General features: G+C 54.1%; 1 protein-coding gene across 5 annotated transcripts in view; it reads left to right on the forward strand.

Moving 5' to 3' along the window:
* Nucleotides 1–27746, forward strand: part of HIP1 (huntingtin interacting protein 1) — a 162815-nt gene that overhangs the window by 112360 nt on the left and 22709 nt on the right. For all 5 annotated transcript variants that reach the window (XM_077836896.1, XM_077836892.1, XM_077836894.1 and 2 more), the window contains 13 exons: nucleotides 216–358; nucleotides 1436–1492; nucleotides 6261–6341; nucleotides 8293–8369; nucleotides 8777–8838; nucleotides 17181–17321; nucleotides 20345–20402; nucleotides 21628–21703; nucleotides 22199–22333; nucleotides 23638–23735; nucleotides 26225–26297; nucleotides 26960–27143; nucleotides 27545–27633. In XM_077836896.1, the coding sequence (XP_077693022.1) occupies nucleotides 216–358; nucleotides 1436–1492; nucleotides 6261–6341; nucleotides 8293–8369; nucleotides 8777–8838; nucleotides 17181–17321; nucleotides 20345–20402; nucleotides 21628–21703; nucleotides 22199–22333; nucleotides 23638–23735; nucleotides 26225–26297; nucleotides 26960–27143; nucleotides 27545–27633 (1274 nt within the window). The remainder of the gene's footprint in view (nucleotides 1–215; nucleotides 359–1435; nucleotides 1493–6260; nucleotides 6342–8292; nucleotides 8370–8776; nucleotides 8839–17180; nucleotides 17322–20344; nucleotides 20403–21627; nucleotides 21704–22198; nucleotides 22334–23637; nucleotides 23736–26224; nucleotides 26298–26959; nucleotides 27144–27544; nucleotides 27634–27746) is intronic.

Raw genomic sequence — 27746 nt, forward strand, 5'->3', positions numbered from 1 at the left:
CTCATTGCATGGGTAGAAACCTCTCTGCCAGAGGGGAGTTCCTAGTTGCTCTCTACCACTTTTCAGTGCCTTTGGGATCCAGAATGGGGTGAGAGGACATCTTGGGAGCAGCCAGTAAGCCTCATTGTCTCTGAGCTGTTGTGTTTTATGAGTGTCCCTGTCATTTCTGCACACTCTGAGCTAAGGGATTGGCTTTTCCTTAGCCTGCCTCTCACCATGCATCCTGGGAACCCACCACGAAAAAGGAGCTCAGACCTTCTGGTCTGTCGTGAATCGGCTGCCCCTCTCCAGCAACGCTGTGCTCTGTTGGAAGTTCTGCCACGTGTTCCACAAGCTCCTCCGCGATGGACACCCAAATGTACGTGCAGGGCCATGTCTCTAGTAGTGTGAGATGTGGGGGGACACAGGAGAGGAATACTATGATTGCCTCAAGTCCTTTCAGCCCCGACTGAGCCAGGAATAGGATGACCTCAGAGGCCATCTAAGTGTTGCCAACTCTTGTGACTTTTATTGTGGGCTTTGCAATATTTTTGTGTTTTTCTTAAGGCCTCAGCTCCTGGAGTCCTGTGACTACGTGAGAATCCCAGCTTGCATTTTTTAAAAAAAAAGTACCAGTTGCAGAGCAAAGCACTCCTGGAGTTGCCAATGTGCACTAGTCATTGGAAAGTTGGGGGAGTTAGGGGTGATGAACAGGGTAGGAATATGCCTGCACTTATTGCTTCCATTCCCCCACGCCCAGCTTTTTGGCCTGCCCCACATCATATCCATTTCCTATCCCTACTTCCTTAAAGAGTCTGATGAGCCCCAGCATACCTGTCCTGATGTGCCGTGGCCTCTGCGTGCTCCTGGGTGCTCTCATGGCAAGAGGGCAGTAGAAAGGGTTAATGCATCATCGTCCCCCCCATCCAAAAGTTGATCCCTGGGAAGGGAGGCAAGTATTCACCCCAGGACTAACCCTGCAGCCCTCACCATTCCCTGCCAGTCAGCCAGCGCTCTGTTCACCCCCGTTCTCTTCTCTCTCCTCCGCTAGAGGCCTAGGAAGCCCACTCCCTCAGCTACGTGGATATAAACAACAGTAACGCTGTGTCTCCTTCCCCCTTCCATCAGAGAGCCTCAAGCCACTTACAGTCAGGGACAAATTAAGCCCTGCTTGAGGAGGGTAAGATGGGATGGTCTTTCCATTGTACAGATGGAGAAGCCGAGGCACAGAAAAGCAGTGACTTGCCCATGATGACACAACTAGTCTGGGACAGAGCTGGGAATAGAACCCAGGAGTCCTGATCCTCTTTTCTTGCTCTAATCACTAGATCAAACTTGCCCCACTAGCTAGAGCTTTCCCCTCTGGTGCCAGGAGCCTGTGAATGTGGCTGGTTCTCTGGCAGCTTCTGTGCCCCTTCTTTACTCTCCAACTGCTTCCTCTCAATTTCCTTTGCAGGTCCTGAAAGACTCTCTGAGGTACAAGAACGAGCTGAATGACATGAGCAGGATGTGGGTGAGTGGCTGGCTTGCCATGGGGGAATTTCCTGCTGGATGCCATCTGGTGCTCATGCTGGGAGGTAGTGCTAGGAAGCGCTGTGCCTCTTAAAGGAAGAACAACAGGCCCTGGTGATGGTTTGCCGGGTACTTTGTCCATGGAGCGATAGGTAGAGCCTGATTGGAGCTAGGCAGACAGCTGCCTTCCTCCTTCTCCTGCCCTAAGGCTACCCAGAGCATGCCTGTCCCCAGGCTGCACGCAGTGGAAGCCTTTTTCACGGAGAAGCTAGCTCCCCGTTATCCGTGTGATTGGCATCTCCCCCAGGAGAGACCAGGGTCTGGATTGTTGTGCCTTTGGTGTTGCGTCTCTAGGAATGGGGGTGGAAATCAAACCGAGATTTAAAGTCAGCACTGTTTGGAAATCATAGCTCTGCTTGACTTTCTAAAATCTTGGCTCCTCGTTGCTCCAGAATGGCTTGGCTTAGACACGCCAGATCTCTCTGGCCGGGTTGGCCTTGCTGAGAGGAGGGACCAAGCCTGAGGAATTGCATTGGGCTGAGTTTATGATGAAGAACGTTTATAACAGAGCTCCTGCTGCTAGGCCCAGCCATAGGTGGGGCACTAGACAGCAAGCGGAAATGGGATGAGACTGGCCTCCAAGAAGGGGGTTGGAGGGTGTCAGGGTCACAGGGAGTGGAGTGGCCAGGAGCCTGTGCTTGCCCATATCAGCATAAGGAGGGGGTACATGGAGGGGCACAGGGAGCCCCAGTAGCCTAGTGGAGATGGGGGTCATGGAGTGGAGCAGGTGAGAGAGGCCATGGAAGGTGGTGAGTGCAGGGAACCTGGGGAGACAGGGAAAGGCATGGTGTTTAAAATTTTCAGTGTGGATAGATGCCTCTTCCCCTGAACCACTGCCCTATACGCTGTCCACTAAACTGATATGCTGCCATGGGGCCTTCACACAGACCTCCCATGGGCTTGCTAACATCTGGCCAAAGGAAATCCTGCTTTGAGGAGCCTCACAAAATCTGTAAAAGATCCTAAATGGAGCAGAGCTCCTCTCCGGCAGAGCTCAGACAGAAACTCAGGGTGAGCTATGGGAGCTCATTTTAAATAGGTGGGGGCGGTACAAGAAATTCGTAAACAAAAACCATGTGAAAGGAGAGTTATGGTTGAAAGTTAGTTTCACTGGAGTCCAGCGAAAACCCAAAATATTACCCTGGCTTCACAAAAACACTCCAGCCCCTTCAAAACCCAACTGTTAGGCGGGATGCTAGCAGCTAAAGGACCAGTTCTTTACTCTTTGTCCTTCACACTGTCCACCCAGCCTTAACTTTGCCTCCTGATGCACTGAGCAAAAATATACACAGAGGTCAAGATGACACAACTGTGTAATCTCAATTCTCATTCCTGGGATCCATGTCCAGTCAGTTGACCCCAGAAAAGGGGTGAGTTTTGACTCTGCACAAGGTGTGGACTGTGTTTGTTTGAGGAAGCTGGGAAAGGCACCGGCTCATTCTTAATAGTGAATGGCGATTATTTTGGTTTGACGTATTCCTGATGTATCTGCAAGCAGTTTTGAGTCTCTCCTGAGTGACTGTGAAGGCAGAAGTGTCTCTGCTTCACTCCCTGTCTCGTTGGGGACAGTATGGGTGTTTTCTCATTTGGGGTGGGGGCAGGGGATTCCCCAATAATCAGTTACAAAAGATTCCAATCCCAACAGCTAATTTCACACAACAGAGTTTCGAGAGGGTAAGGGTCCATATTAACAACCTAAGGGGCTTTGTGAAGGCCAAATGTAGCCACTGGGCATTCTGTTACCTGGCGGAAAACAAGTAAAACCCATCCTAACTTGGGGGGACCTGTTGACTTCAGTAATGGCTCTTTGCACAGGGGGCTGCATGAACAGAGTCAGTGGGGATCCACAAAGGCACAGGTGTCAGCCGCATAGGCGCTATTGCAGGATTGGGGCCAATTAGTACACTAGCCATGGTGCCTGCTGTTGGTTTAAGGGCTGAAATGGGACCTGTTTAGAATGAGCCACACTTGCCCTGCAGCCCCCTCTAGCCACATCACAAGGAGTGTGTTGTCCTGTTGGGTGTGATTTAAAGTTGATGTGGGCAGATCAGGAGCCCTGTAGCAAACAGAATTGGTTGTGCAGGATCCCTGGCGGGGGGAGGGGGGGGACACACACGTTAGCAGATTCCCCTCCCCACTGCTGAGTGCAGTTACTTAATATCGTAAGATTTCCTCAGTACCTGAGCCGGGGTCGCAGGAGAGCCCACTGGGCTGCTGCCAGTCCCATAGCTTGTTGTGGAGTTCCACCACCGACCATTCAGGCTAATGTGGCAGACGAGATTTCAAAGGGAAGACCAGGAGTTACGTGAGCAGTTGCTGAGCCATCTGATGCCAAGAAAATGCCTGTGGTTGACTTGGGATATGAAGCAGAACTGTCAGGAGAATGAAAAGCAACAAGCACAACAAGATCCTCCACACACTGCAGCCAGAGAGAGCAATAGGCACATGGGTCTGCCCTGTGTTAGGCTCTGTCTGGGAAGTCCTTGTCATCAGCAAAACCCAGTTCTTTTGGCAGCTTTGCCTATACCCCACTGTGGAGAAATGGGCTGCAGTTAGATGAACAGTGTCTTTCCACAGGCCAGAGATGAATTCACTTGTTGCTAATAGACTAAGTCTGGCACCACAAAGGCTCCTGGTTGCTGGACGGTACATCAAATAAAACATTCACTAAGTAACAAACAAACTCAGTTCTCAATGGCTCTGTGATAACCCACCACCCTCTGTGCAGAATGGGGAGCTAGAGCTGGAGACGTTAAGGGCTGTCATTAAAATGAGTCAAACAGGAAGGATTATGAATTCCAAAAAGAGGCAAAAGAATTGGCAGCGTGCACGCCCAGACAGACATGCAGGCAGAGTCCTGCATGCCCAGGCACACAGACACACACACAACTTTTTGTCTTGCTTTGGGTTCTGCTCTGTCCTTTGACAGGTTCCATTCTTTGGGTTTTTCCCTTCTGGTCCCAGGGATGTGTTTGTATGCGGCTAACCAGTGAGCAGCAGATTTCGTGTGCTCCCAGCACATCTCTGCTTGCCCTCCCTCTCCCCACCACCCCCAAGCAACTCCAGTGATTCTTCTCAGCTGGGGCAGAATTTGGCACCTGTCCTTTTTCTTTGATTGCTAATACTTTCCCATCACCCTTCCTGGGCAGCAGGCTTTATGCACTCACTGCCTGCTTTTTGTTAGCATTAAACCAGCCCTGTGCAAGTTGCTGCCACTGGAAAGAGGTGCGTTGCCATCTCGTCTCTGTGTAAGTTAGTTCAGCCATTTGTTCCCTGCCCAAACCTGTAAGCCTTATGCCTCTAGGTAGTTGTGGAACCTCTTGAAATGGTGGAGCATAGCTCTGCTAGGGAACCAAGCAGTGGGGTTAGCCCAGAAGCAACAGATGCTCAAAGGGGGCCCGCTGTGAACTGTAACCTGGCAGGCTGGGGGACCACCTGCTCTCAGAGCACGTAGGGCCAGATCCAGTCTCAGATGCATGTGAAGAGCTCCCACTCACTTCAGTGGCAGAATTTTGTGTTCAGTATGAAATGTTAAAATAAGTAAAAGTCCAGGGTACGGAGGTGGTGGTTAAACCCCAGCTCTGCAGAAGCAGGAGATTTAAAATTGTAATGCTGGTACCAAGGCCAGCTAGTCTGGTTAGGGATTCAGCCAGTCCAGCAGCTAACTTGGCTGAGTGTCCCAGATATCGGCTGAATAATGCTTCATGCAGAAGGGGGCCATGCCAGTTGGTCTCTGATTTAATACATCTGCTGCACATCTCACCCTGAGACCCTCCCAGAGGCTGGCTGAGCCTGTTCACCCTGATCTTTAAACATGGTATCAAGATCTTCAGGGATATGTTGGGAGTAGAGGTCAGATATCGGAGCCTAACGTCTCTGAGCCTTCTCATGTCTGATCATGCCACAGTCCAGGGTGTATGCAAAGGGGACAACAGCCCACTTGCCGAGATGCATCCCAGCATGTGGGTGATGTTCTCCTAGCGGGTGGGAGGGTATGGCGGATCAGTGTTGTGCGGTCCGGTGTATGCCGCATGTTGTAAAGATTCATTCCCTGGTTACTGTGAGGGTTTCCCCCCCACACACTTTCTGGGGGTTTTTAACGACACGCTGGTCAATCTGTCTAGCTGACGGAGACGAGCATGGCGTAAGTACCAATGCTGTTGGCTCCATCTGGCAGTGTCAGCGATTGTGTTGCATGCAGTGACCTGGCTAGCCTGGGAAACAATGGGGGAAATGCTATTGTGTGTGTCCAGTACTGAAGCAGCAGAGCCCAGCTCGGAGGGCAGCCGGCAGAGCTCAGGAGCTAGGAGCAAACAGACCTTGTCCTGCAGTGAGTGCCTCAGGAAACGGGGAGCCCTGTGAACGGAGAATGTGGGTTGCAGATAGTTATTTATTGGTGTAGAAAGATCAGTGACTTGAAATGTGCAGCGTAGGTAAATACAGGGGGTGACGCACACAGTGGCTGAGCCACGTGAACAGTTTGTGTACCGGGGTGAATAAACAAACCCAGACAAGCGGGAAGACAGGAATGTATAAAGCACAGGGGGAGATTTTGTAGGCCTGAGTCTTAAAGGCGTCATGCGATTCCAGAAGCTGCCAGCCTCTCCAGTAGGGAAGGTGCAAACCTCAGCATCCCAGAGCAGCCAGGGGCAGGCTTCTCACCAGCATCAGACCTTGTGCCTCATTTTCTGCTTTCTCCTGTTCCACAGAGTCACCTGAGTGAGGGCTATGGGCACCTGTGCAGCATCTACCTCAAACTGCTGAGAACCAAAATGGAGTTCCATACAAAAGTAAGGCCACGTCTCGTCCCCACCTCCTTTCTTCCCTCCAGACAGACCATGCTCTTCCCACCCACATCTGGTCCATTCAAGGGAGCTGAGGTCTGTTGATGGGGTCTCTTGCAGCCCCACCCCTTCAGTCCCCCAGGTGTACACTCTCCTCTGTGAGCTAGGCTGGGAAGCAGAATTATCTCTCTGGATGCATCTACACTGCATGCTAAGCCTGGGTCTGTGGACTCAGTGTTTCCACATCCACACGACAGTGGGCATGTGGGTTTACGATTGCTAGGCCTCGGTCTCACAGCCCTGTCCAGACTGCACTACGCAGACCTGCTGGCTCGGGTCTGCAGCCTGAGCACAATGACAGGGTTTGGTCCTGAGCCTCAGTGGGACTCAGGGTCTCACCCACCCTGTAGCGGGGTCCTAGGCCCTGGGTCCTGAGCGCTTGCTGGCCTGAGTCAGACTGATTTGTTTGTGCACGGAATGGGGGCTTGTGCTCAAACCTGAGCCAGAGCCTGGGCTGAGTGTGCCGTGTAGACATACTGTCAGTGCCCCTTGTGTCACATGCTTCCAGCCAGCCGGTTGTGCTGGCAGGACACAGAACTAATGGCCTAGGTAAGGGTGGTGTCAGGACTGAGCTCTGGAGATCCCAGGAGTGACCCTTTAACTAACCTCCCACCCAGGAGGCCTAGAGCTGGTCATTGCCTTGCTGTTGGGAGGCTTGTGTGCTGCCCCACCCAGGGCTAAGTCGTTGTCCGTCCCCGTCCCGGTGGCTGCCCGGTGGCCTCTTTGAAGAGTTGGTGTCCTCCGGCCAGGTCTGAGTGAACAGGTGTCCAAAGCACAGTTAAACCTCTGAGCCTGCATCAGAGAGGCCAAGGAATCAGGGGGCCATGGGGAATGGCCCATAGAGGGCAGGGTCGGGCAGCCACTTGTAGTGTCCTGCTGTTGTTTGGCAGATGTGCCTGCTGGTTCCCTTCAGTTGCCAAAGGCCTCACCTCAGGCAGCTGTACTGGGGACAAGGCTGCTCTCCGTGGCGTCAGCTCTGCACAAATCCACATGCGCTTCCTCCCTACCAATCCAGCCAGCACAAAGCAGCCAGCCCCAGTGCTCAGCAGTGCAGTGCCCCTCTCCCAGAGGTGAGGTCTGGGCCTAGGTTGGCTGGCCTAGAGGTCAGGGTCTGCCCCTGCCTGTGAGCTGCTCCCTTTCATCAGCCAGGAGTGGGAGCAGCTGTGTGCCCAGCTGGAGGAGGTGGGGGCAGGCAGCAGCAGATGGGCGCAGTATTTGTGGGGCACGAGAGGAGGCAGCTACCTGAGGAGCCCCAGAGCCCTTCTCCTGTACGTCGCTGCCCAAGTCAGAGCAGCTGTGCCACGCAGAGTGTGGCCTTGCTGGGAAACTTCGGCATGAGGTTGCAGTGTCCAGCTGTGATGCTGCTGGCCCGGCGTGCCTAGCTGGGTGGAAACTAGATGGATGTGTGGCCGTTGGTCGCTGTTCAGTGCCTTTGAAGCCCACCGTGTGACTGTGTAAGTGCAAACTGCAGCGGCATTTTCCTGCACTGGACGCTGCCCTTGGGCACTTAGATGGGAGCCAGTGGGGTGGCTTTTAAAATCCAGAGAAGAAACGTTGGCTGAGGGCGGTGAGCAGTGAGCCTAGCCTTTCACTGAGAGGGGGTCTGCGCACCTGGGCAGAGCATGGCAAGAGAAATCTCCCTGTAGCCCCACAGCCTGGGAGCCAGCTCTGAGCCATCCCTCCAAAGCAGTTCTGTGACCTGAGCCCCTTCCATTGGGTGTTTGGAGATCCCTGACGGGTGCACACAGCCACTCCTTCAAATACCACCTGGGGTATCAGGGGTCTGCCTCTAATCAGAAATGGCTACTTGGTCTTCACTGTGGTAAGGGCAAGCGTAAAAGGCACTAGGGTGCCTGCGACCCCTTGCTCTGACTTCTCCCTCTCTCCCATCGTGCAGAACCCCCGGTTCCCAGGCAATCTCCAGATGTCTGACAGGCAGCTTGACGAGGCAGGAGAAAACGACGTTAATAACTTGTAAGTCCAGAGCGCGAGAATCAGGGCACGTCCGTGGTGGAATTACTCCTGCCGTAGCAGAGAACCCAGCCGCAGAAGACAAGGGGGAATCTCTAGGAGTGGCAAAGGGCTGCCAGGGCCATGGCACCCCATCAGGGTCTCTCCCTGGCATTGCTGTGTGAGCCATGGGCAGAGGACATGGCCACCCTAACGGGAACCCTGGTGTCGTGTGTGCCCATTGGCTGGGGCTGGGACATCCCTCCTGACTACCCCTTATAAAACAGTACTCCACAGTAATGGTTGGCTAGACACCCCCCACCACCACCACCCCGGGGCTTCTAGCCAGCCCCCCATCCCCCCAGGGTTTTGCAGGAGGGGGCTGGGTGGCCTCTGTTTTGTTTGTAACATTCTTGTGCCCTCTTTCCTAGCTTTCAGCTGACGGTGGAGATGTTTGACTATTTGGAGTGTGAGCTGAACCTGTTCCAGATGGGTAAGGCTCTCGCTTCCACTTGCATTGCACTTGTTCTGCACTGTTGACATATAGCTGTGGGGCTGGAGCAGCCTCGCTAGGTGCTGCAGTGACGTCCCTCTCTGCCCGGCTGAGCGTGGCCCCGACAGCCAGCGTGTATGTGGGGGCGCGGTGGGTCAGAGTGTTTGAGGTCCCAGTCCAAAGCTGCTGTTCGCTCTCTGTGTGTGTCCATCTGTCCTGCCTAGGTGCAGGAAGGGAGTTGACTGAGGGCGTCTGAGCTCATCTGTTTTCCATGCATTCCACCAGAGTTGTTATTAGCTGAAATTATTTCATGTCAGACCAAATGTGCCTGGCTCCTCCCAGTCTGCCCAGCCGCAGCCTGCCTGCCCTCCATTCCAGCCGGCCATGCCAAGCCTCCAGGAACCACCTCCACCACGCGGCATGCTGCACCTCCTCCCCACACCCTCCTTGTTTTGCTTCCCATCTCCGAGTTCTCCCGGGCTTGAATTTCTTCCTTTGCCCTTAGCTCTGGGGTTTATGGCTTTCATGACTGGTGAGAGCAGCTTTCTCCTTGCAAACCCATCACAGAGATGCTGTGTGCTTCAGGGCTTGCTGTGGTGGGGGAGCGACTGGCTCTGCAATGTCTGCTCCTACGGGTCGCAGTGGAGCAGAGAGAAAATAACGAACCAGTCTCCACAACGTACACGCAGGTGCTCAGCTGCCTCGTGCATCCATGTAATGCTGTAGGATTCTGCTTGTTGGGCTGAGTTAGAGCAGGGTGATTACTGCTCACGCTGTGCCACATGGGTGCTGTGGCTATCCTAGAGTGGAGGTATTCGCTTGCATTGGAACAGGAGTAAAGCAATATGTCAGCGTATGGAGGTTCCTGGATATTGCCATTTCAGATGAGGGGTGATACGGTTGGGTCCTAGCATGGAGGGTTCCCGGAGGAAGTGCTTTAATAGAGTCAGCGTGGTGCGGCTGTCTCGCAGTGCTAAAGGCTGTAGAACCGGAGCTGCGAGTACAGCCAATGGAATCCGGCTGTGTCCCAGTGTTGAAGGGCTGTGTTGCAACTGACTGTCAGGGTCCTAGTTGTGGTAGGCTTTACTCCACTGGCATTACTGCATCTCTAGCAGGGCAGTTGCTCACATGTGATGGAGTACAGAAGGGGGGGGGAGCTGTGTCTCCAGACAGCAGGTGGCCTGGTTCTGCACTGGGATGTAGCCTGGGTGATCCCATCGTGTCTGTTACGAGCTTATGTACGGTGATAGAGCAGGATAAGGGCAGTCACATCTGTGGACTAGTCTCCCACAGTCCACGGGACAGACAAGATGGCGCCTTTGTGTCTCATGGGCTAGCATGGGTAATGCAGTGATCCTTGGAGGGACAGGCCTGGGGTGCAGTGCAGTGATCACAGGGCCAGTCCGGGGGTAACACCATGCCCCAGTATATGCAACCTGCCACCAGAACAGGAACCGAGAGTAACAACAATTGAACACATGGGATCAAACCCTGACCGGGGTGGGACTCCATAATGGGGGTGGGCTGTACCCACCCCAACAGAAACCTGCGGGGTGAGTCTCTTTCTTTCATAAACTTTGGTACCATTTGTACAGTTTGTCACGTCAGAGTCTCATTGACCTGAACTAAGACAGCATCTAGCATTGCCATGGTGGCTCAAAAACACCAGTGAACCAGGCCCCATTCACTAGCCCCACTGTACAGACGGAGAAGGTGAGGCACAAGGCTGATCGATGACTTGGCCAAGGGCCATAAGACAGGTCTGTGGGAGCCCTGAAAGTAGAGCCTCCATCTCCTGACTAGCCGGCCAGCGCTTCAGCCACGTACCCCTCCTCCTTTCCCTGCCTCCGTGTCTGCAAGGGAGCAGTACAATGCCGCTGTGCCTCTGTGCGCTGACATCTCTGCAGCCCTGCGCAGGTACTTGTCTGATCCATGCAGCTTCATAGCCCCACTGGGAAGGAGGGAGGCCCTGTAATGAAGTTGGCGTTGTTTTTCTGCTGCTAGCCTAAGTGAATTAAGCAGGGCTAATATCAGCTCTGCCCATTTACATGTCATTAGCTTAGCTTTTGATTTACTCTTAAATCACTGCTCAACTTCCCTGCTAATTACTGGGGATCTCACTTCATTATCCGAATGGGAGGGGAGGCAGGCAAGCCAGTGGAAATCCAAACTGACTCCCTGCCTCCTGCTGCCTGGGCAAGGATGACATTGCTAATTGTCCCATTGTGTGCATCCCCAGCTAAGGAGAGAGCAGGCTAGCCCAGTGCATTAGCATGAGTCAAGCGACAGGTCCCCGGGGAAAGGCCCAGTGCTCCCCCTTGGGGACGTAGATGCTTCAGCTATCAAAGGAAGGAGATGAAGAGAGTGTGAGTCTCTGTTTGGTGCTATGTACAGAGCACAGCTGCAGGTGTGATGTGAATGGGTTCCCACAGCAGCAAGGCCTGCGGGAGGCACAAGAGGGTGTTCTTGGGGATGTGGAGCCTGCCTGCCTGCCTTTCAAAGTCCATTGCTGCTCTCTGTCCATCTTCAGATGTCGCTGCCCCTTTTGGGGTTCTGCACTCTCCTTGGATCCCCACTTTCTTTGTGATTCCACCCACCACTGACGTGCAGCCCTCTTTGAGCCAGAGCACAGCAGCTGTTCATTCCTCACCGTGAGGTCCTTTGACCTTCCTTTGGTTCTGGAGCAGGATGGGTGTGGTGAGTGGGGCCTGCAGCCGAGGAGAGAGATAGGGACAGATCCATGTGTCATTAAAGCTGTGTTGTCCCACCCGGTGTCTGCCTCGTTTAGGAATAACACGTTACAGAGGAGCAGGGGTTGTCTCTGTCCAGCATAGATTGACTCGAACCTGACTAGGGATCTCTCCAGCGTTCACTGCGGGCACATCTGGCATTCAGCACGGGGATTCTGGGGTGAATTCTTGAGACGTTGGCACTGGACTCAGTAAACGGGCAGACGCCAGGGGAAGGTGACCTTTCTCCCGGTCCTCCCTATCTCTTCTTCCGTCTCTCCAGGCACCCATGCTCCAGTGGGAGTTTAGAGGACGTGCATAGCGAGGATGTCATAGAGGACCTCTCCCTTCAGGCAGGTGGCTCGGCAGGTATGAGTGCCCCACGGAGAATGATGTGGGACCCTAAAGCTAGCAGCTCGACGCCCATATGGAGAAACAGAATCGCTAACCCTGTCAGCCAGGTCTGGGATGCCGGGGGAGAGCTGTGCTAAGCAGTACTGCATGCTCATCGCCGAGCACTGGTGCACTCCTAAGGATTTCCTTGTGCCATTGATGCACTGATGAAGTCTATCCCTCCCTTTCCTAACATCCCCGGAGGGATGCCGGTGTCTGCCCCTGGATTTCTGCTCTAGCTTAACAAGAGTGGAATGGCTGTACCCTGACTACCTGGCATTGGCCAGGTGGCTAATGAACATACATAAGAACAATCATACTGGGTCAGACCAAAGGTCCATCTAGCCCATTATCCCTGTCCTCTGACAGTGGCCAGTGTCTGGTGCCCCAAAGGGAATGAACAGAGCAGGTCATCATCAAGTGATCCATCCCCTGTTGCCCATTCCCAACTTCTGGCAAACAGAGGCTAGGGACACCATTCCTGCCCATCCTGGCTAATAGCCTGTCAGGATTCCTTCCCCACTCTGACCTCTGGGTACAGATGTGGGGACCCACATGAAAGACCCCATAAGCTTATTTTTACCAGCTTAGGTTAAAAACTTTCCCAAGGCACAGATTCCGCCATGTCCTTGAACAGTATGGTGCCACCACCAAGTGATTTAGACAAAGAACCAGGGAAAGGACCACTTGGAGTCCTATTCCCCCAAAATATTCCCCCAAGCCCTACACCCCCATTTCAGGGAAAGGCTTGAGCATATATCCTCATCAATTGGTACAGGTGAACACAGACCCAAACCCTTCAATCTTAAGAACAGTGAAAAATCAATCAGGTTCTTAAAAGAAGAATTTTATTTAAAGAAAAGGTAAAAGAATCACTTCTGTAAAATCAGGATGGTAAATACTTTACAGGGTAATCAGATTCAAAACACAGAGGATTCCCCTCAAGGCAAAACTTTAAAGTTACAAAAAAACGGGATAAACCTCCCTCTAGCAAAGGGAAAATTCACAAGTTGAGAAAACAAAGATAAACTAATACGCCTTGCTTGGCTGTACTTACAATTTCTGTAATATGAGAGACTGGTTCAGACTGGTTTGGAGGACATGGATTGATGTCCGGTCCCTCTTAGTTCCAAGAGCGAACAAACACAGAAACAAAGAACCCAAAACAAAACCTCTCTTTCCCCTCTTCCCCCCCCCCCCCCCACCTTTGGTCAGGTGCGAACCAGGTTATTTGAGCTACTTAACCCCTTACAGGTAAGGAGGAATTTTAGGCTACCCTTATGGTTATGACATAGCCATTGATGGACCTATCCTCCTTGAATCTATCTAGCTCCTTTTTGAACCCCACATGGGAAAGCTGGGTACTCACAGGCAGAGGCCACTGTTGGAAGCAGCATATTCATCCTCTGGGAAAGGAGGAGACATCTCATAGAGCTCCTTGCCCCCACCCCTAAGGGCTGGGAGCCCTGCACACAGCCTGTGAGAGTTGTTCTAGGCCTCAAGTTACTGAGCTGCAACCCTTCCAGCCAGCCAAAGAACGGCACTGAGGGGGTGCGGAGGGCAGCTTGGAGGGGCAGGGGAAAAAGGAGAGGAAATACGGGACGCTTGAGTGCTCCAGCAGGAAGGGGAAAGGAGTGATTTGCTCTGGGTGCATGATGAGATAGGACCAGGGAGGAGACCTGGTCCCTGGTGGGGATGTCTGTGCAGTGCCCTGTGCCCACACGCAGCGGCAGTCCCAGCTTTCAAGCACTGTCTTTTCTGCGGGGAGTGGTACCTTCCACTCGGAACCAGCTGACCCACCCCCATCTGCAGCAGTTACTCCCTAGGAAGCCACAAAGGTGGCTCCATTTCCGCCAGCTCCTCTAGCTGCTGTGCTGTTAGAAAGTACCCTACAGCCCTTGCTTCCAGACGCAGTCTGTGCAACATGGGAGAGGAATCGGGGTGCGCTGGCAGAGCCGCACCACGTGCAGAGCGAGCCGGCAGCCAGGCGAGAACCACATCAAGGCGCCTGCAATGGCCTCCTTGCTTAGTGCAGATGCAGCCACAGGCTAGAGCCATGCGGCCATTGGGGAGATTGCTGGCAGCCATTGGTCTGAGAGGCTCTGGAGAGACCTGACTAGTCAGCAGAGTTCTCCAACTGTCCATTGAATTAAGTCAAGTGCAATCGGGAACATGGGGCCTTGCCCACCCCGACTAATTTCTGCCTAGCTAACCTAGCGCTGGCTGCCTGTAGCAGCCTGGGAGTGCTGCCATCATGGTGGCACCATGCCCTGCTGGCTGCAGCATGTAAACACACACTTTTCTCCCCCTTCCAGACTAAGGACCCAATCCTTCAATTGATCCAGGCGGAAGGAGGCAGACATGGAAGAGAGATACAGTATAATCCTGGTCCCACTGAAGTCAGTGAGAGTTTTTCCATGATGTCTGTGGGCCCAGGATTTTGCCTGTTGTCTTTCTTCTCTGTGTATTGCAAATCAGTGTAGACATGAGCCAGCATTCTGCTCACTCTGAGATGTTTCTTGAGTCGCCTCACATTAGTATGCATGGTGCATCTCTGAGCCAGAGCAGCCTACCCGCTCATTGCAAACGAGGGGCACGTTTCTGTGATCAGAATGTGGGGAGTTCTCCCATCACTGGCTCCCTCACCATCTAGCGTCATGCAGTGCTTTGCCTTTCTGTTCAGTGAGAAACAAAGGGCAGGCAGAGAGTGATTGCTGGGTTCAAGTGAGGGGTGACTAATGCTCTGCCTGAAGACTGAGCAAGCAGGGCACGGTGGACTGGGGACGGGATCAGAGCTCCAGCTGAAAAGGAAAGAGCTGTCATTTCTGGTCTGGCCTTGTTCATCTGCTCTGATGCTGACTGGGATACAAATGGTAAGTGATATTGATCCTTGTGCTCTTCTGTCCCTGCTGAAATGGAAGGGTAAATTCATCCTGGTCACCAGCCAGCCCAGGGCTGGGTCCAAGTGCTGGAACATGGACGGGGACATGAAATGGGCTGTTGGTGTGATTTACCACAGCAAGCCTGTGTCCAGTAAACGAAAGTCCGGCTTTCTCCAGCTAGTCCCTTCAGAACTGTTTCCAAAGATGGGGGCGATGGTAAAACTGTGCCAGAGGATTGGGGGCGCTTGGCTCCAGGAGTGCACACCCAGGCTGTACAGAGACCTGTTGGAGGCTTGATAGGCCAAACAACATCTCCATAAAAATAAAACCCCTTCCGAGCCTCCTGTACCCCTCAGGAGGGAGCCGAGAAGGACCTGGTGCCAGTGCTTTCAGCCCGGATCCTTAAAGGGTGTTAGGCACCAAATTCCCTTTGATTTTCCTTTGCAGCTCACCTTACAGCAAAGCCACTCAGATCACCAGAGCACAAACAAAGCAGCTGAGAAATGTTCTAGACAGTTACTGCAAAACTTGCAGTATTGACTCAGGGAAGTAAATGATCCTAGTAGGATAGTGCTGCCCTTGCACCATGGCCAGTCAGAGCCTCTGCGAGGGCAGAGTTGGACCCACTCCTGTAGTGTCAGCGGCCAGTGCAGCTGGTCCGGTTGGTGGTGTTTGGCAGATGGTGCTAACAGGGCGACCTGTTCAGAGCGCTGTTCGTTCAGAACCAGTTCCCTTCAGGGCTGCGGCCAAGCATGAGACATTCCATCCCCAAAGGGCCAGTCTGTTAAGCCACAGGAGCACTGGGCTCCATTCTTGCAGCAACTACAGCTGTGCTGGGCCTGATATGCCTGAATGAGGGAAGAATTTGGCCCATTACCTTTGGGGTCCTGCCTGCTTCTCCATTTGTGACCCATCTCCAGAGGCAGGTTCTGCAGTGGAGCACACATCTGCTAGGCCCATGGGCTTGCCCAGGTGGCTTAGCGTTACGCTTTCAATGCTTCTCCCCTGAAACTAAGGTTCGCACATTGCAACCCCTGAACCCTGGTGGATACACTGAGCGTCTGGGATCGGAATGGGGATTGAGGACTAACCTACATGCCTGCTCCGTGCGGGGCTGGACATATTGCATTGACCCACCTGATCGGGTTGCTTAGTGTTGTGTTACATCAGAGCTCTTGGTAGCACACCAGATGTACCATGATTCAAATGCAAGCACTGAAGATATATTAGCTGCTAGGCCCTATTTGCTCTAGCACTTGGCAGTCCCAGGGGGCACTCAGATAAAAGGGTGACGTATTAGGGCAGGCAGAAGTGGTCAGTGGCTCAAAAGTAATTCCTAGCATGGCCCTTTGGGGGCACCCACCAGAGTTAGGACTTCTCGGGCTTGGGGGGTGCCCCTTTTTGTCCATTGCTCTATGATAAGAGGTGAGGTATCCCTGCAGGTCCCCGGCCTGGATTCTGTTCCAGGGTGAGTCTCGCTGGGGGGGCCACCTGCATTGTCCTGTCTCAGTGCAGCCGCTCCTCCCAGCAAGTATCCAACTCGGGGCAGCCACTCCAGCTCCTTGCACAGGGGCTGCCACACCTCAGCTGCCTTCAAACGCTGCACTCCTCCCAGTCCCAGCCCACAAGAAACCCTCCCGGCCTGACCCTCTCTTGAGCAACCCTGCTGCCAGCAGACATGGAAACTTCCTTCTCCTGTCACTCTACGAGCCCCCAGCAGTAGAGGGGGACAGCACCGAATCTCCTCTCAGCAAATTGATCACAACGTGTGTAATATACACATAGGAGAGATCCCTCCTCAGTGTCAAACACTTAACCAGCTTTGTCCACTGAAAACTGCTAGCGAACTACCTGAATGTCCCTTATTCATCTGGTTACCAGGTGTTTCTGACCATGGCCGTGTGTCTCACAGTATGGGACTGTTTCTTGCAGCTCCCCTGAGCACAGATTACCTTAGCAAAGCCATGGATAACGGTGGCCAGTGCAGTTTTCTGTCAGCTCCCTCATTCGCTTTCCTCCTTTTGGCTTAAAACCGATGGAATTTGGTTTTTCCCAAAGTTCCTATGAAATGAGGATAGAGACTCTTAGGTTAGCATGGAGGGGAGGAAAGGTACAACAGCCGAGACGTACAATAGTCTGGATGCTTCAGTGTAGTGATATGAGCAGCTGTGCAGAATATTCTCATGGTGTGTGTGTGTGTACAACAGCAAAGTGTACTTATATGAGCAGCTGTGCAGAATAACCTCATGGGATGGGTGTGCGTGTGAGAGAGAGAGAGGGAGATCAGTGAATTTCATGGAACAAGCCCTGAGCACACTGTCTGTCTCTCTCCTGTTAGTATTCAGCTCCTTGGACATGTCTCGCTCCGTGTCGGTCACTGCTGCTGGCCAGTGCCGCTTGGCCCCACTGATACAGGTGATACTGGACTGCAGCCATCTGTACGACTACACTGTTAAACTCCTCTTCAAGTTGCACTCCTGTAAGTACACAGCAAGCCTCTGGGAGTGTCCGGCAGCTGCCATTTTGCTGCTGGGATGTCCTGAGAAGCTTTGATGTAGCAGATTTAAAGTTTCTGTGGCAGCTGTTTCAGAGGCGGAGCCCTGTACCAAGGCTGTGCGTGTGTCAGGTGTGCCAAGCACAGGGAAATGCCCCGTCTGTGTGTTTAGACCTCTGTTCCCAGAGCGCAGGGTGCCCAGGCAAAGAGCTGGTTTAAAACCCTGGCGGGGGCTGGCTCGGTAGCTTGGCCCAGTGGCTCGCTCTGTGTCACGCGCAGAGACCAGGCCAGGTTTGACTCCTGCCTATAGTCTCAGACTTGTAGCGTTTGGAAGTGCTGCTGAGTTTGGAAGTGCGGCTGGCTGGAGGCCGGTGGCTCCCCCTAGCTGATGAGGAAGCTGTGTTGACAGGTGTCGATCGAACGGCAGCCCTGCCTGATCTGTGATCAGTGCGGAGGGAACCCCACCCCGGGGAGAGAGACGTGGCACAGTTCCTGCTGAGGTGCCTGTGTGGATTGATGCTGAACCGCCCGGCCTGGGCCAATGGAGCATTAGGCTCGTGGCTGGGCCCTGCATTTGCTGAAGCGCCTGCTGCAGCAGCTGTGCCCCCCTGCCCCTGACTCCAGCTGTGCCCTTCCCTGGGGAGGGGAGGGGAGGGGAGGGGAGGGGAGGGGGGACACTTGACTGGCAGCCCCCTCCTGGGAAAAGGGAACAAGGCATCCCCTTTCCACCCTTCAGGGCAGGGCATAGGAGACCCCAAGGGCCAGGGGAGGCTAGTCCAAACACCAGCATGCTTCCCCCTCTGTTCCCAAAACTGGATTCTGGGCTTGCCACTGAGGCCCTTCCCCCCCCCCCCCCCACCACAGATGCTGGCAGTTGGAGGGTGGGATTGAACAGAGAAGTGGTGAGATTTGGGGTGGGGAGAGTGAGGCAGAGAAACAAGCTATGGGGGAGAGGGAAAGGGGAGGCAGGGACAGAGATCACGGGATGTGTGCGGGGGCGGGGAGAGGGCGCAGCCAAGAGGAGCGAGAGAAGGGGAAAGAGGAGACAGAGGAAGGGAAGCAAGGAGGCCGGGTCACTGAGGTTGACCAGGTGCAGGTGGAAGCCCGAGCAGCCGCGTCACAGTGAAAGGCCTGGGGGGAATCCCTCTGCATGCCAGCCAGAGGGGACTTGTGTTCGTGGCTCATAAAGCTACCCCCAAGGAGCACATTTCCCTTGTAGAATGCCCCAGCCCTCCCTCACACGCTCCCCGCAAGGGCGCTGGCCTCCCTCCCTGCCCATGCCAAGGTACTCAGCAGCTGTGTCTGGGCCAGGACCCTGTGCCCTCACCAGTACAGCCCTGAAGGAGTCATAGCCACAAGGGGGTTTCTGCATCTGGAAGAGTAAAAGCAGAGAGCAGTGGGAAATGTTCACCCCCCAACCTGAGCTCCCCCAGAATGAGAGCATCTTCCAGGCCGCAGCTCCCAGGACTCACTGAGCGGTTGCATTTCTTCCGGAGTGAATCCCGGGGCACAGATCCAAGCCGTGCACCGATCTGCAGAGATTGCATCAGGCATTTGGACTTCGGCAAGGTTGGCTTAATAGCTTCAAATTGTTTCCTGTGGTATGAGAAAGCGGCACCTCAGTGATCCTGGATTTAGACAGCTGCTGCCAGCTCGCTGGCTGAGTGCAGATGAAGGCCCTTTCCTCTCCATGAGCGAGACCCCAAGGACCCGCCCCAGCCAGGATTCCTCCGCTAGCAGCTCCTCTAGCTGGGAGCCATCTCAGAGCCAGTGCTCCTGCCCTGCAGCGCCACCTGCTGGGAGCATCTGAGCAGTGCTCGAATGATGGGGGGAAGGCGGGGGTGCCCTTCGGGAACGTGGACAGACCTGGAGGTGCCAGGGTGTACCTTGGGCGGCCTCCTGTGCTGGCATCCTCTGCACTGAGCCCAGCTACAGCAGGACTCTCTTCTCCTCTCTGCCCATACCGCCTCCTCACCTTCTGCCCCGCTTCCTCCCCTCCCCCTGGCTGCCATCTCCCCCTGCACGTTACCCCTGCCTTCCGCCCCCTTCTCCTCTCCCCCTGACTGACCCCTTCCCCTGCCCGTTTGCCCCCCCCACCTTCTGCTCACTCCTCCTCTACCCCCCGACCTGCCCATTACCCCCCCGCCTTCTGCTCACTCCTCCTCTACCCCTGATTGCCCCCCCGCCTGCCCATTTATTCCCCCACACCTTCTGCCCCCTCCTCCCCTACCACTGACTGCCCCCTGCCCATTGTCCCCCCTGCCTTCTGCTCACTCTTCCTCTACCCCCTCACCTGCCCATTACCCCCCTGCCTTCTGCCCCCTCCTCCCCTACCACTGACTGCCCCCTGCCCATTGTCCCCCCCGCCTTCTGCTCACTCTTCCTCTACCCCCTCACCTGCCCATAACCCCCCTGCCTTCTGCCCCACTTCCTCCTCTACCCCTGACTGTCCCCTCCCCCTGCCCATTACCCCGCACCTTGTGGCCCCCCCCTTTTCCTTACCCCTCTCGCTTCCTGTTGGGATGAAAGGGGCTTCTCCAGATTGGGGCATTGGAGCCTGGGTTATGCCAGTGAAGAGCCAAGCCCAGGCAGTGGGACCTGCTGTGGTTGCAGGACACCCACCCTCCCCTCTCTCCACGGACCAACCCCTCATCGTGCCCTGGCTCCCTCCACAGGACAACCGTGGCTGCTGTCACTGCTCTCTGCAGTGCCTGGCCCTGTGGCTGACCACACAGGGAGAAGTAAGGGGCCAAAACAAACCCTCTACACCCCTTCCCATAAGTCAGAAGTGGGGTAACCCCTAAAAGTAGTAGGGGACCCGCCCCCGGCCCTGAGTCTGAGGCTGCAGTGGTAAACTGTTCTAGGACTGGCTATTCTCCAGTGCAGCCCTGTCCCTCTGTGTGGTGCTACTCAGCAGTCTGGAAATGAGCATGATTCCTTGCGCGTGCTCAAGGAGACCTGGGAGCTGAGAGCTTTCCTTTGCATTCCATCCTGTGTCTCTTCCTCAGGCCTCCCCGCTGACACACTACAGGGCCACAGGGATCGTTTCCTGGAGCAGTTCAGAAAGTAAGTGCCCTGAATGCCAAGCCTGTCACCTTTGGCACTTATCCTTTGCATGCTGACTTTAGCTCAAAGCGGCTATTCCTGAGTTCATTACTGGTTAGGTAACTCATGCCACTCAGACCTAGTCTACAGGCAGGCTTGGGGCTGACAAGAGCCCCCTGGGTTTGAAATGAACCGTCTGTGGCTGAGAAACTAACAAAGTCCTAATTTCTGAGTCCCCTAGCTCACAAATGTTTATCCTAGAGCTGGGCTGGCCTCTTTTCTGCCCCCATGCTGTTGGCATAACCCATTGGCACTGAACAATAATTGCCTTATTAAATCCAAGGAGGCCTTTGGGCTCTAATGGCATTGTATGGGAGGTGTCAGCCAGTGATTTAAAACCATTGAGCTGCGGTTTGGCTGCCGTGTGCAGTCATCACAGTGCGGTGAAAATGTGAAGGTGCAGCCCATCTCCCCTGGGCTTTCCTGGAGTCTCAGAGCCATTTCCTGTAAAGGCCCTTTCGGGGCGAAGATAATCAGGGTTTAACAAGGGTTAACAAGCTTGGCCGCTGGGGCTGGGGCTGACCTCAGCCTGATGGTGCATGCATGCTACAGCAATGAACAGATTAGAAATGTGTTGCTGGGTCCATCAATCCTTCTGCCCTTGGAAATGTACCGAGCGAGCGAGCGTTTTCTGTTCATTCCCCCTTCACCTTCCCCAGCCTGGAGGGAGGGGTAGGCTGTGATATCCTGAACGTTCCCTGTGGGGGACCTTATTCACGGGGCTAGGAAACCAATGAGGGAAGCAGGAAACTCAGGGGAGATGGATCTGGTGGCTGGCTCTTCAAGGATTTAGCTGGTAAATTCTTTCCCCTTCATTCTTAGTCTCAGCTGCTCTTTGCATCAGTGATGGCCCCTCCCTCCCTAGGTGTATGGGGGAGGGGCCCCACCCTCCTGGATTCACCTTTTACCAGTGTGTTCGCCACTTGGCTTGAGGCACATGTCCGGGTACTGTTCCAAGGAGCAGAGCCGTTAGCTCTCTTCCCAGGATCCCCATCTTGAGTTGTATGGCAAGATAGCGTCCATGTAACTGAGGTCAAGGGCTGCCTTTCCCTCTCTGCATGGGATGCCTGGTGTGGAGCCTCAAGTGATGGGCTCTGTTAAATGAAGGGAGCCACCTGCATCCTGCAACTGCCTGGATCTGCCTCAGCCATCAGAGTCCCCTCCCTTACGTCCCATTTCCTTCCAGGTTGAAAGATTTGTTCTGTCGCTCCAGCAACCTGCAGTACTTCAAACGGCTGATTCAGATCCCACAGCTCCCAGAGGTGAGACCCAAACGGCTTCGCTCTTGCCCTTGGGCACAGGCTAAGAGGGAGGGGCTGCAGTGACCATTGGCGTGACTAGGCAGTGGTGTCTAGTGGTTAGAACAGGGCCCTGGGAGTCAAGACTCCTGGGTTTTATTCACAGCTCTGGGCAAGTCAGTTAAACCCCAGCGTTGAATGCTGGGTGCCTGCAGCCAAGTCTTGGAAGCCATATTTGCACTTACAGGGGGGTTGCTTTTCAGAGATCCCTACTAGAGCTGGGCGAAATTTTGTTGGTAAAGAATAAATTCATTGAAAAATGTACTGGGAGGCACCAACACTATTCACTAACTCGGCCATCCTTTGTGCTAGAGAAGGGAGACGAAGCGCTGCCTCGTAGCATCGTAACGACCCCACTTGGGCTGCCTGGGGTGGTGCGGCAGGCAGATTTGGGCGCGTTGCGTCCCACAGAGCCGCTTTTCTCAAGATCCCGCCATCAGTTCTCCCTTTCCGCACTAGAATCCTCCCAACTTTCTGCGGGCCTCGGCTCTGTCAGAGCACATCAGTCCCGTGGTGGTCATCCCGGCTGAGGCCTCGTCCCCAGACAGCGAGCCCATCACCGATCTAGTGGAGATGGACACAGCATCACAACAGGTGAGCGCCTGGCCCCCTGGCATCAGTCTCTCTCTTTGAGCCCGCGATTGGCTCTGCCTATGTCTGGCAAGGTGTTCAGCTGCCAAGAGAAGTATGCCTGGCCTTTGCATGCCCTGCAGTGGCTCTGGGGCTGTATTGCCAGGGCTGCGATCTCAGGTCTCATAACATACTCAAGGCCTGGTGCGTGGTTGGCTGTATGACATATGGAAAAGCCAGGGCTCTACAGGAAGCAGCATCACTGCTGCTTATTCCCATGGGCCTAGTACTGAGTTAGCGCCCTCGGGGGTGTTGTGCTGTCTGGCTAATAAGACATAAAACCAAGAGTCGGTGAAGAAATCTTAGGGGGTAATTCTGGTGTCCTGGCTAGTTGATGACTGGTTGTTTGCATTTGGCTTCCCCTGCATTTCCCCTCGAGTTCTAGATCCACATGGCATGCTTCATTTCCTGTGCTAATACACCAGCCCAGAGGTGGCTGCACTTCAGTGGCAGGCGAAGTGGTCCCTAAATCTCCAGTTAACATAATGGTTTTTGGGGGGGGGGTGGTATATACGTACCCGTAAGGTTGTTTATTTAGGCAGTACCATTTGGAGCAGACAATAGGTTCCCCTAGTTGCAGCTCTTGGGTTTGAGTCTCTGCATCTTGGGGAGTCTCCTGCACCAGCGTGGAGCCCGGCCATTCTGAAGTGGTAGCATTTTAAACTCACTTTGCACTAGGATAAATGACTGCCTGGCTGCAGGGCAGCAAATTTGGCCCATTGCCTCTTGTCGTGGTTAATGGTGATATTTCACATGAAGAGACCAGGGGATTTCTGTCATGCCAGTAACTCCTTTGGCAGCTAGTGGTCAACTGCTGGTAAATGCAGCTAACTCTCACCACTACAAGTACCTCATAAATAGCTGCTCCGCTTGCTGTTCCAGACAGGGTTGGCCTTCTGTCCGCTGCAGTTGTCTGTCTGTCGCAGTCAGACCCCATCTGGATCAGATTAGTTGCAGTACCCTGTTGTTTAATAAAGCAAGTAGAACTGCCCTAAGCTGGGGCAGGCTGCATAGAAGATAGGGGCCCATGGCTAATGGGAGCTGTCTGTCTGCAAGGGGAAGGGATAGCTGTCCCTTAGAGGGCGTGGGGCAGCTGCCAATCTTGCTAACGAGTGGGGTCCTGGTGTCTGGGGGAGGGGTCTGCCCTTGTGAGGGGGTGGGGCTGAGACGGGGGCGGGCAGGTGCCCAGTCCATGTGCAGTGTTTCTGGCCATGTGCGGGGCGGTGGTAGATTTGACTCCAGGGATCTGTGTTTGTTTCCCCCTCCAGAGCTTGTTCGACAATAAGTTTGATGACATCTTTGGCAGTTCGTTCAGTAACGATCCTTTCAATTTCAACAGTCAGAATGGAATGAACAAGGATGACAAGTGAGTGCTGGCTCAGGGGCCCCATCGCTGCTGGTGGGGCGTGTTCAGTGTCAGGGGAAGGAGCTGTGAATGCGGAGGCAAGGCTCGGTCCAGTTTTGTGGGGAAGGCCTGGGCCTCCCTTGCAAGGGGCATCCTGGGGTTGACGGGTGAGGGCTCTCCTGCCCTGGGGGTTCATCTGTGAAGGGTGCTGAGCAACAGGCTGAGCTCTCTGAGTCTGGGCTGGCTCTGCGATAGGAGCTTGATGCCTGGCCGTAGGCTGGAACCTGAGCGAGTGGGCTAGGAGCTGAAACACATAATCAGCAGCTGGCAATGTCCCCCGCACTTAGCACAGCGGAGCCTTGTGCAGCTCCTTGTGGTGTTATAGACAAGGAAAGTCTCCTCCAGCCCCAGACACTTGCCCTTGCAAGCTGGCAGTCAGAAGCGGCTGGACCTCGGTGGGTCATTTAGGAACATGGCTTGCCAGACAAGATCGGCCCAGGGCTCCATCCAGCCCAGTATCCTGTCTCTGACAATGCACAGCTCCAGCTGCTGCAAAGGATAAAACCCTGAAAGAGGCAGTGATTGGATAAGCTCCCCCAGGGGAGGTTCTCTCCTAACCCCAGTAGTTAGATCTGCTCACACCATGAAGCAGCTGGGCTTAGATCCTTTCCAGCTATTACAGCTCTTCTCTGTATTAATGTAGCAGTCCAACCCTTTTTTGCAACCTGTTTAGCTCTTGCCTTCAGTTCCATCTTATAGCAATGACTTCCACAGGCTAACAATGCATTGGAGGACACTATACTTCCTTTGAACGGTTTTAAATTGGCCACCTTTCAGTTCCATTGAATGCTCTCATGCTCTTGTGTTATGAGACTCAGGGAATAAAAGATCCCAACCTCCCTCCTCTGGACCAGTGGTTTTCAACCTGTGGTCCGCGGACCCCTGGGGGTCCACAGACTGTACCTAAGATTTCCAAAGGGGTCCGCACCTCCATTTGAAATTGGTTAGGAGTCCGCTGAAAACCACGGTTCTAGACCATTCGTTAGTTTGTATACCCCCATCCTATCCTCTCCAAAAGTAAGTATCCTCACACCTTCTTGTCAACTGTCTGAATGGGCCATCTTGGTTATCACTACAAAAGTTTTTTTCTTCTGCTGATAATAGCTCATCTTAACTAATTAGCCTCTTACAGTTTGTATGGAAACTTGCAACTTCTCTGTATGTATTGTGACAGGGTCAGGCCAGATGGCCACAGGAGAGTGATAGAAGGCAGATATATTAGCCCCAAGTTAAGTAGGTCCCTTTTCCCTGGGTAAGGTAACGGGGAAGGTTCCAGAACAATCAGGAACTTTCTGGAAACATTTAAGGCAGACAGGCTGATTAGAACACCTGCAGCCAATCAAGAAGCTACCAGAATCAATTAAGACAGGTAGGCTAATCAGGGCACCTGGGTTTAAAAAGGAGCTCACTTCAGTTTGTGGTGTGCTTGCGAGGAGCTGGGAGCAAGAGGTGCAAGAAGCTGAGAGTGAGAAGGCGTACCGCTGGAAGCTGAGAAGTACAAGGATTATCAGACATCAGGAGGAAGGTCCTGTGGTGAGAGTAAAGAAGGTGTTGGAGGAGGCCATGGGGAAATAGCCCAGGGAGATGTAGCTGTCACGCAGCTTTACAGGAATCACTATAGACAGCTGCAATCCACAGGGCCCTGGGCTGGAACCCGGAGTGGAGGGCGGGCCCTGGTTCCCCCCATGCCTCCATTCCCCCAACTCCCTACTTGATACCGGAAGAGTTGACCTGGACTGTGGGTTCCACCAGAGGGGAAGGTCTCTGGCTTGTTCCCCAAACCACTAGATGGATCAGCAGAGACTGCAGGGATTGTTCTTCTTCCTTTTCCCCATGCTGGCCAGTGATGAGGCTAACTGAGTGAACGGCAGATTTGAGCCACAAAAGTGGCCAAACTGAGGGCTGCCGTGAACCTCTGAGGCAAGCAAATCTGCCAATAAGCACAGGACCCACCAAGGCAGAGGAGGAACTTTGTCACTGTGTGTGTGTGTATACACTTCTTACTATATGTTCCATTCTGTGCATCCGATGAAGTGGGCTGTAGCCCACGAAAGCTTATGCTCTAATAAATTTGTTAGTCTCTAAGGTGCCACAAGTCCTCCTGTTCTTTTTGCGGATACAGACTAACACGGCTGCTACTCTGAAACCTGTCTCTTTCTAAGGCAAACAGTTCTGTTCTTTCTCTCTCTCTCTTGATAAGAGAGCGTTCCAGGCTCCTGACCATTGCTCGTCCCTGAACCCTATCTTCTTCTGCAGTATTCTTTGAGACAGGATAACCAGTGCTGCACGCAGGATCCCAGGGGAGGGCACCCCTGGGTTCATGTATTGGCCTCATAATATTTTTTGTGTAATTCCCATCTGATCCCCAAACCTCCTCTGCGTGGGGCGGCAGGGTCACGGGTTAAGGGGCACAGCATGGAGGAAGCAACTGGTGTCATTCTCTTTGCCAGGGACCGGTTGATCGAGCAGCTGTACCGTGAGATCAGTGCACTGAAGGAGGAGCTGGAGAACTTCAAGGCGGAGGTGACTGTATAGCCCATATTATTGACGTTAACCCAGCGTGCGGGTTGTGCGCTCTGTGGCCAGCGATGTGCAGATCTTGGACCTCACTGGTGCGATCACTGTGTCTCGGGGCCGGGTCAGACCTGGTAGCCCGAACATCGGATGGGAAACACGCAGGGCGTGGTGCAGCTCCTCCCACTGAGTCACACTGAACCAGGGGCCCAGCATGGCTCCAGAGATGCCACCTTTCCAAGACCCTGGGGCTGTTACTCTCCCAGTTGCAGAGACCATTCCTGTGCCCAGGGCCTGCACCAGGGGCCATATTTCTGCTCTGCCACCTTAGGGAGGAGTCGGGTTTCCTCACTGTCCCAGGGACACCCATGCTGTCAAGTGACAGCTGCTTAGACAACTGCCGGTCAGGCACTGGCTTATGCCGAGTGCTGTTGTTTTATAACTCTCCACAGAATCCTTGCGTGCTGAGTGGCTGGTGCTTTTGTTAATGGGTTTGTTAGGAATTATGGGCCTTGGGCACTTTGATTGGCTGGCCCAGATCTAATTAGCAACAGCAGTGTAAGAGCTGGGCTTCAGATTGCCCCTTCAAAGGGCAGCTGGCATCGAGGCAGCTGCGGCTAGAAGGGTGTTTGACCCACCCCAGCCCACCTCTCCCACTTGGTGACCTGCAGAGCCATCGTCTAGGTGTGCAGCTGAGGGGGCAGATCAGCGAGCTGGAGGCGGAGCTGGCGGAGCAGCAGCACCTCAAACAGCAGGCCCTGGATGACAGCGATTTCCTGCGCACCGAGCTGGAGGAGCTGAAGAAGCAGTGGGAGGACACAGAGAAAACACAGAGGAGCCTGACGGAGATAGAGAGTGAGGAGAGACCTCTGATCTGCTCGGGGGCTGCCCCCTGAGTCCCCAGCCCAGCCTCTTCTGCAAGAGTGGGGAGAGCTAGCAGCTTCTCCAGCCCCAGCTTCTATCAACAGGGAGCAGGGCAGGCTGGCTGTGGGGGGAGATCCTGACCACTCCAATCCCAGGCTTCTTCAGCAGGGGGCGCTGCAGGAAGCGGGGTAGGCTGGGTTGGTGGGCAGAGTTCCAGGCCACTCCTGTCCCGGGCTTTCTCAGCAGGGAGTGCTGTTGGGACCCATGTTCAAGCCGGAATGGCTGTAGGAATGGGATCGCTCGTTTGCCCCAGTGAGATGGGATTTTCCTTTGGAGACGTCCTTGGCACGTGTGTTTCCAGGTCGCTCACCCCGTGGGTGTCTGTGTTGCAGGGAAGGCGCAGGCTAACGAACAACGGTACACCAAGCTAAAGGAGAAGTACAGCGAGCTGGTGCAGAACCATGCTGACCTGTTGCGCAAGGTAGGGCCCAGTACCCCTCTCCTTTATTCCACCCCTGCCAAGCCTCCTGCTGGCTTTGTGTCGGTTTCATGCCCAGGAGTAGCAGGGATCTGCCACTGTAGACCCATGGGCCA

Source organism: Eretmochelys imbricata, chromosome 17 (assembly GCF_965152235.1).
Source record: "Eretmochelys imbricata isolate rEreImb1 chromosome 17, rEreImb1.hap1, whole genome shotgun sequence".
In the NCBI taxonomy this organism is placed as follows: domain Eukaryota; kingdom Metazoa; phylum Chordata; order Testudines; family Cheloniidae; genus Eretmochelys; species Eretmochelys imbricata.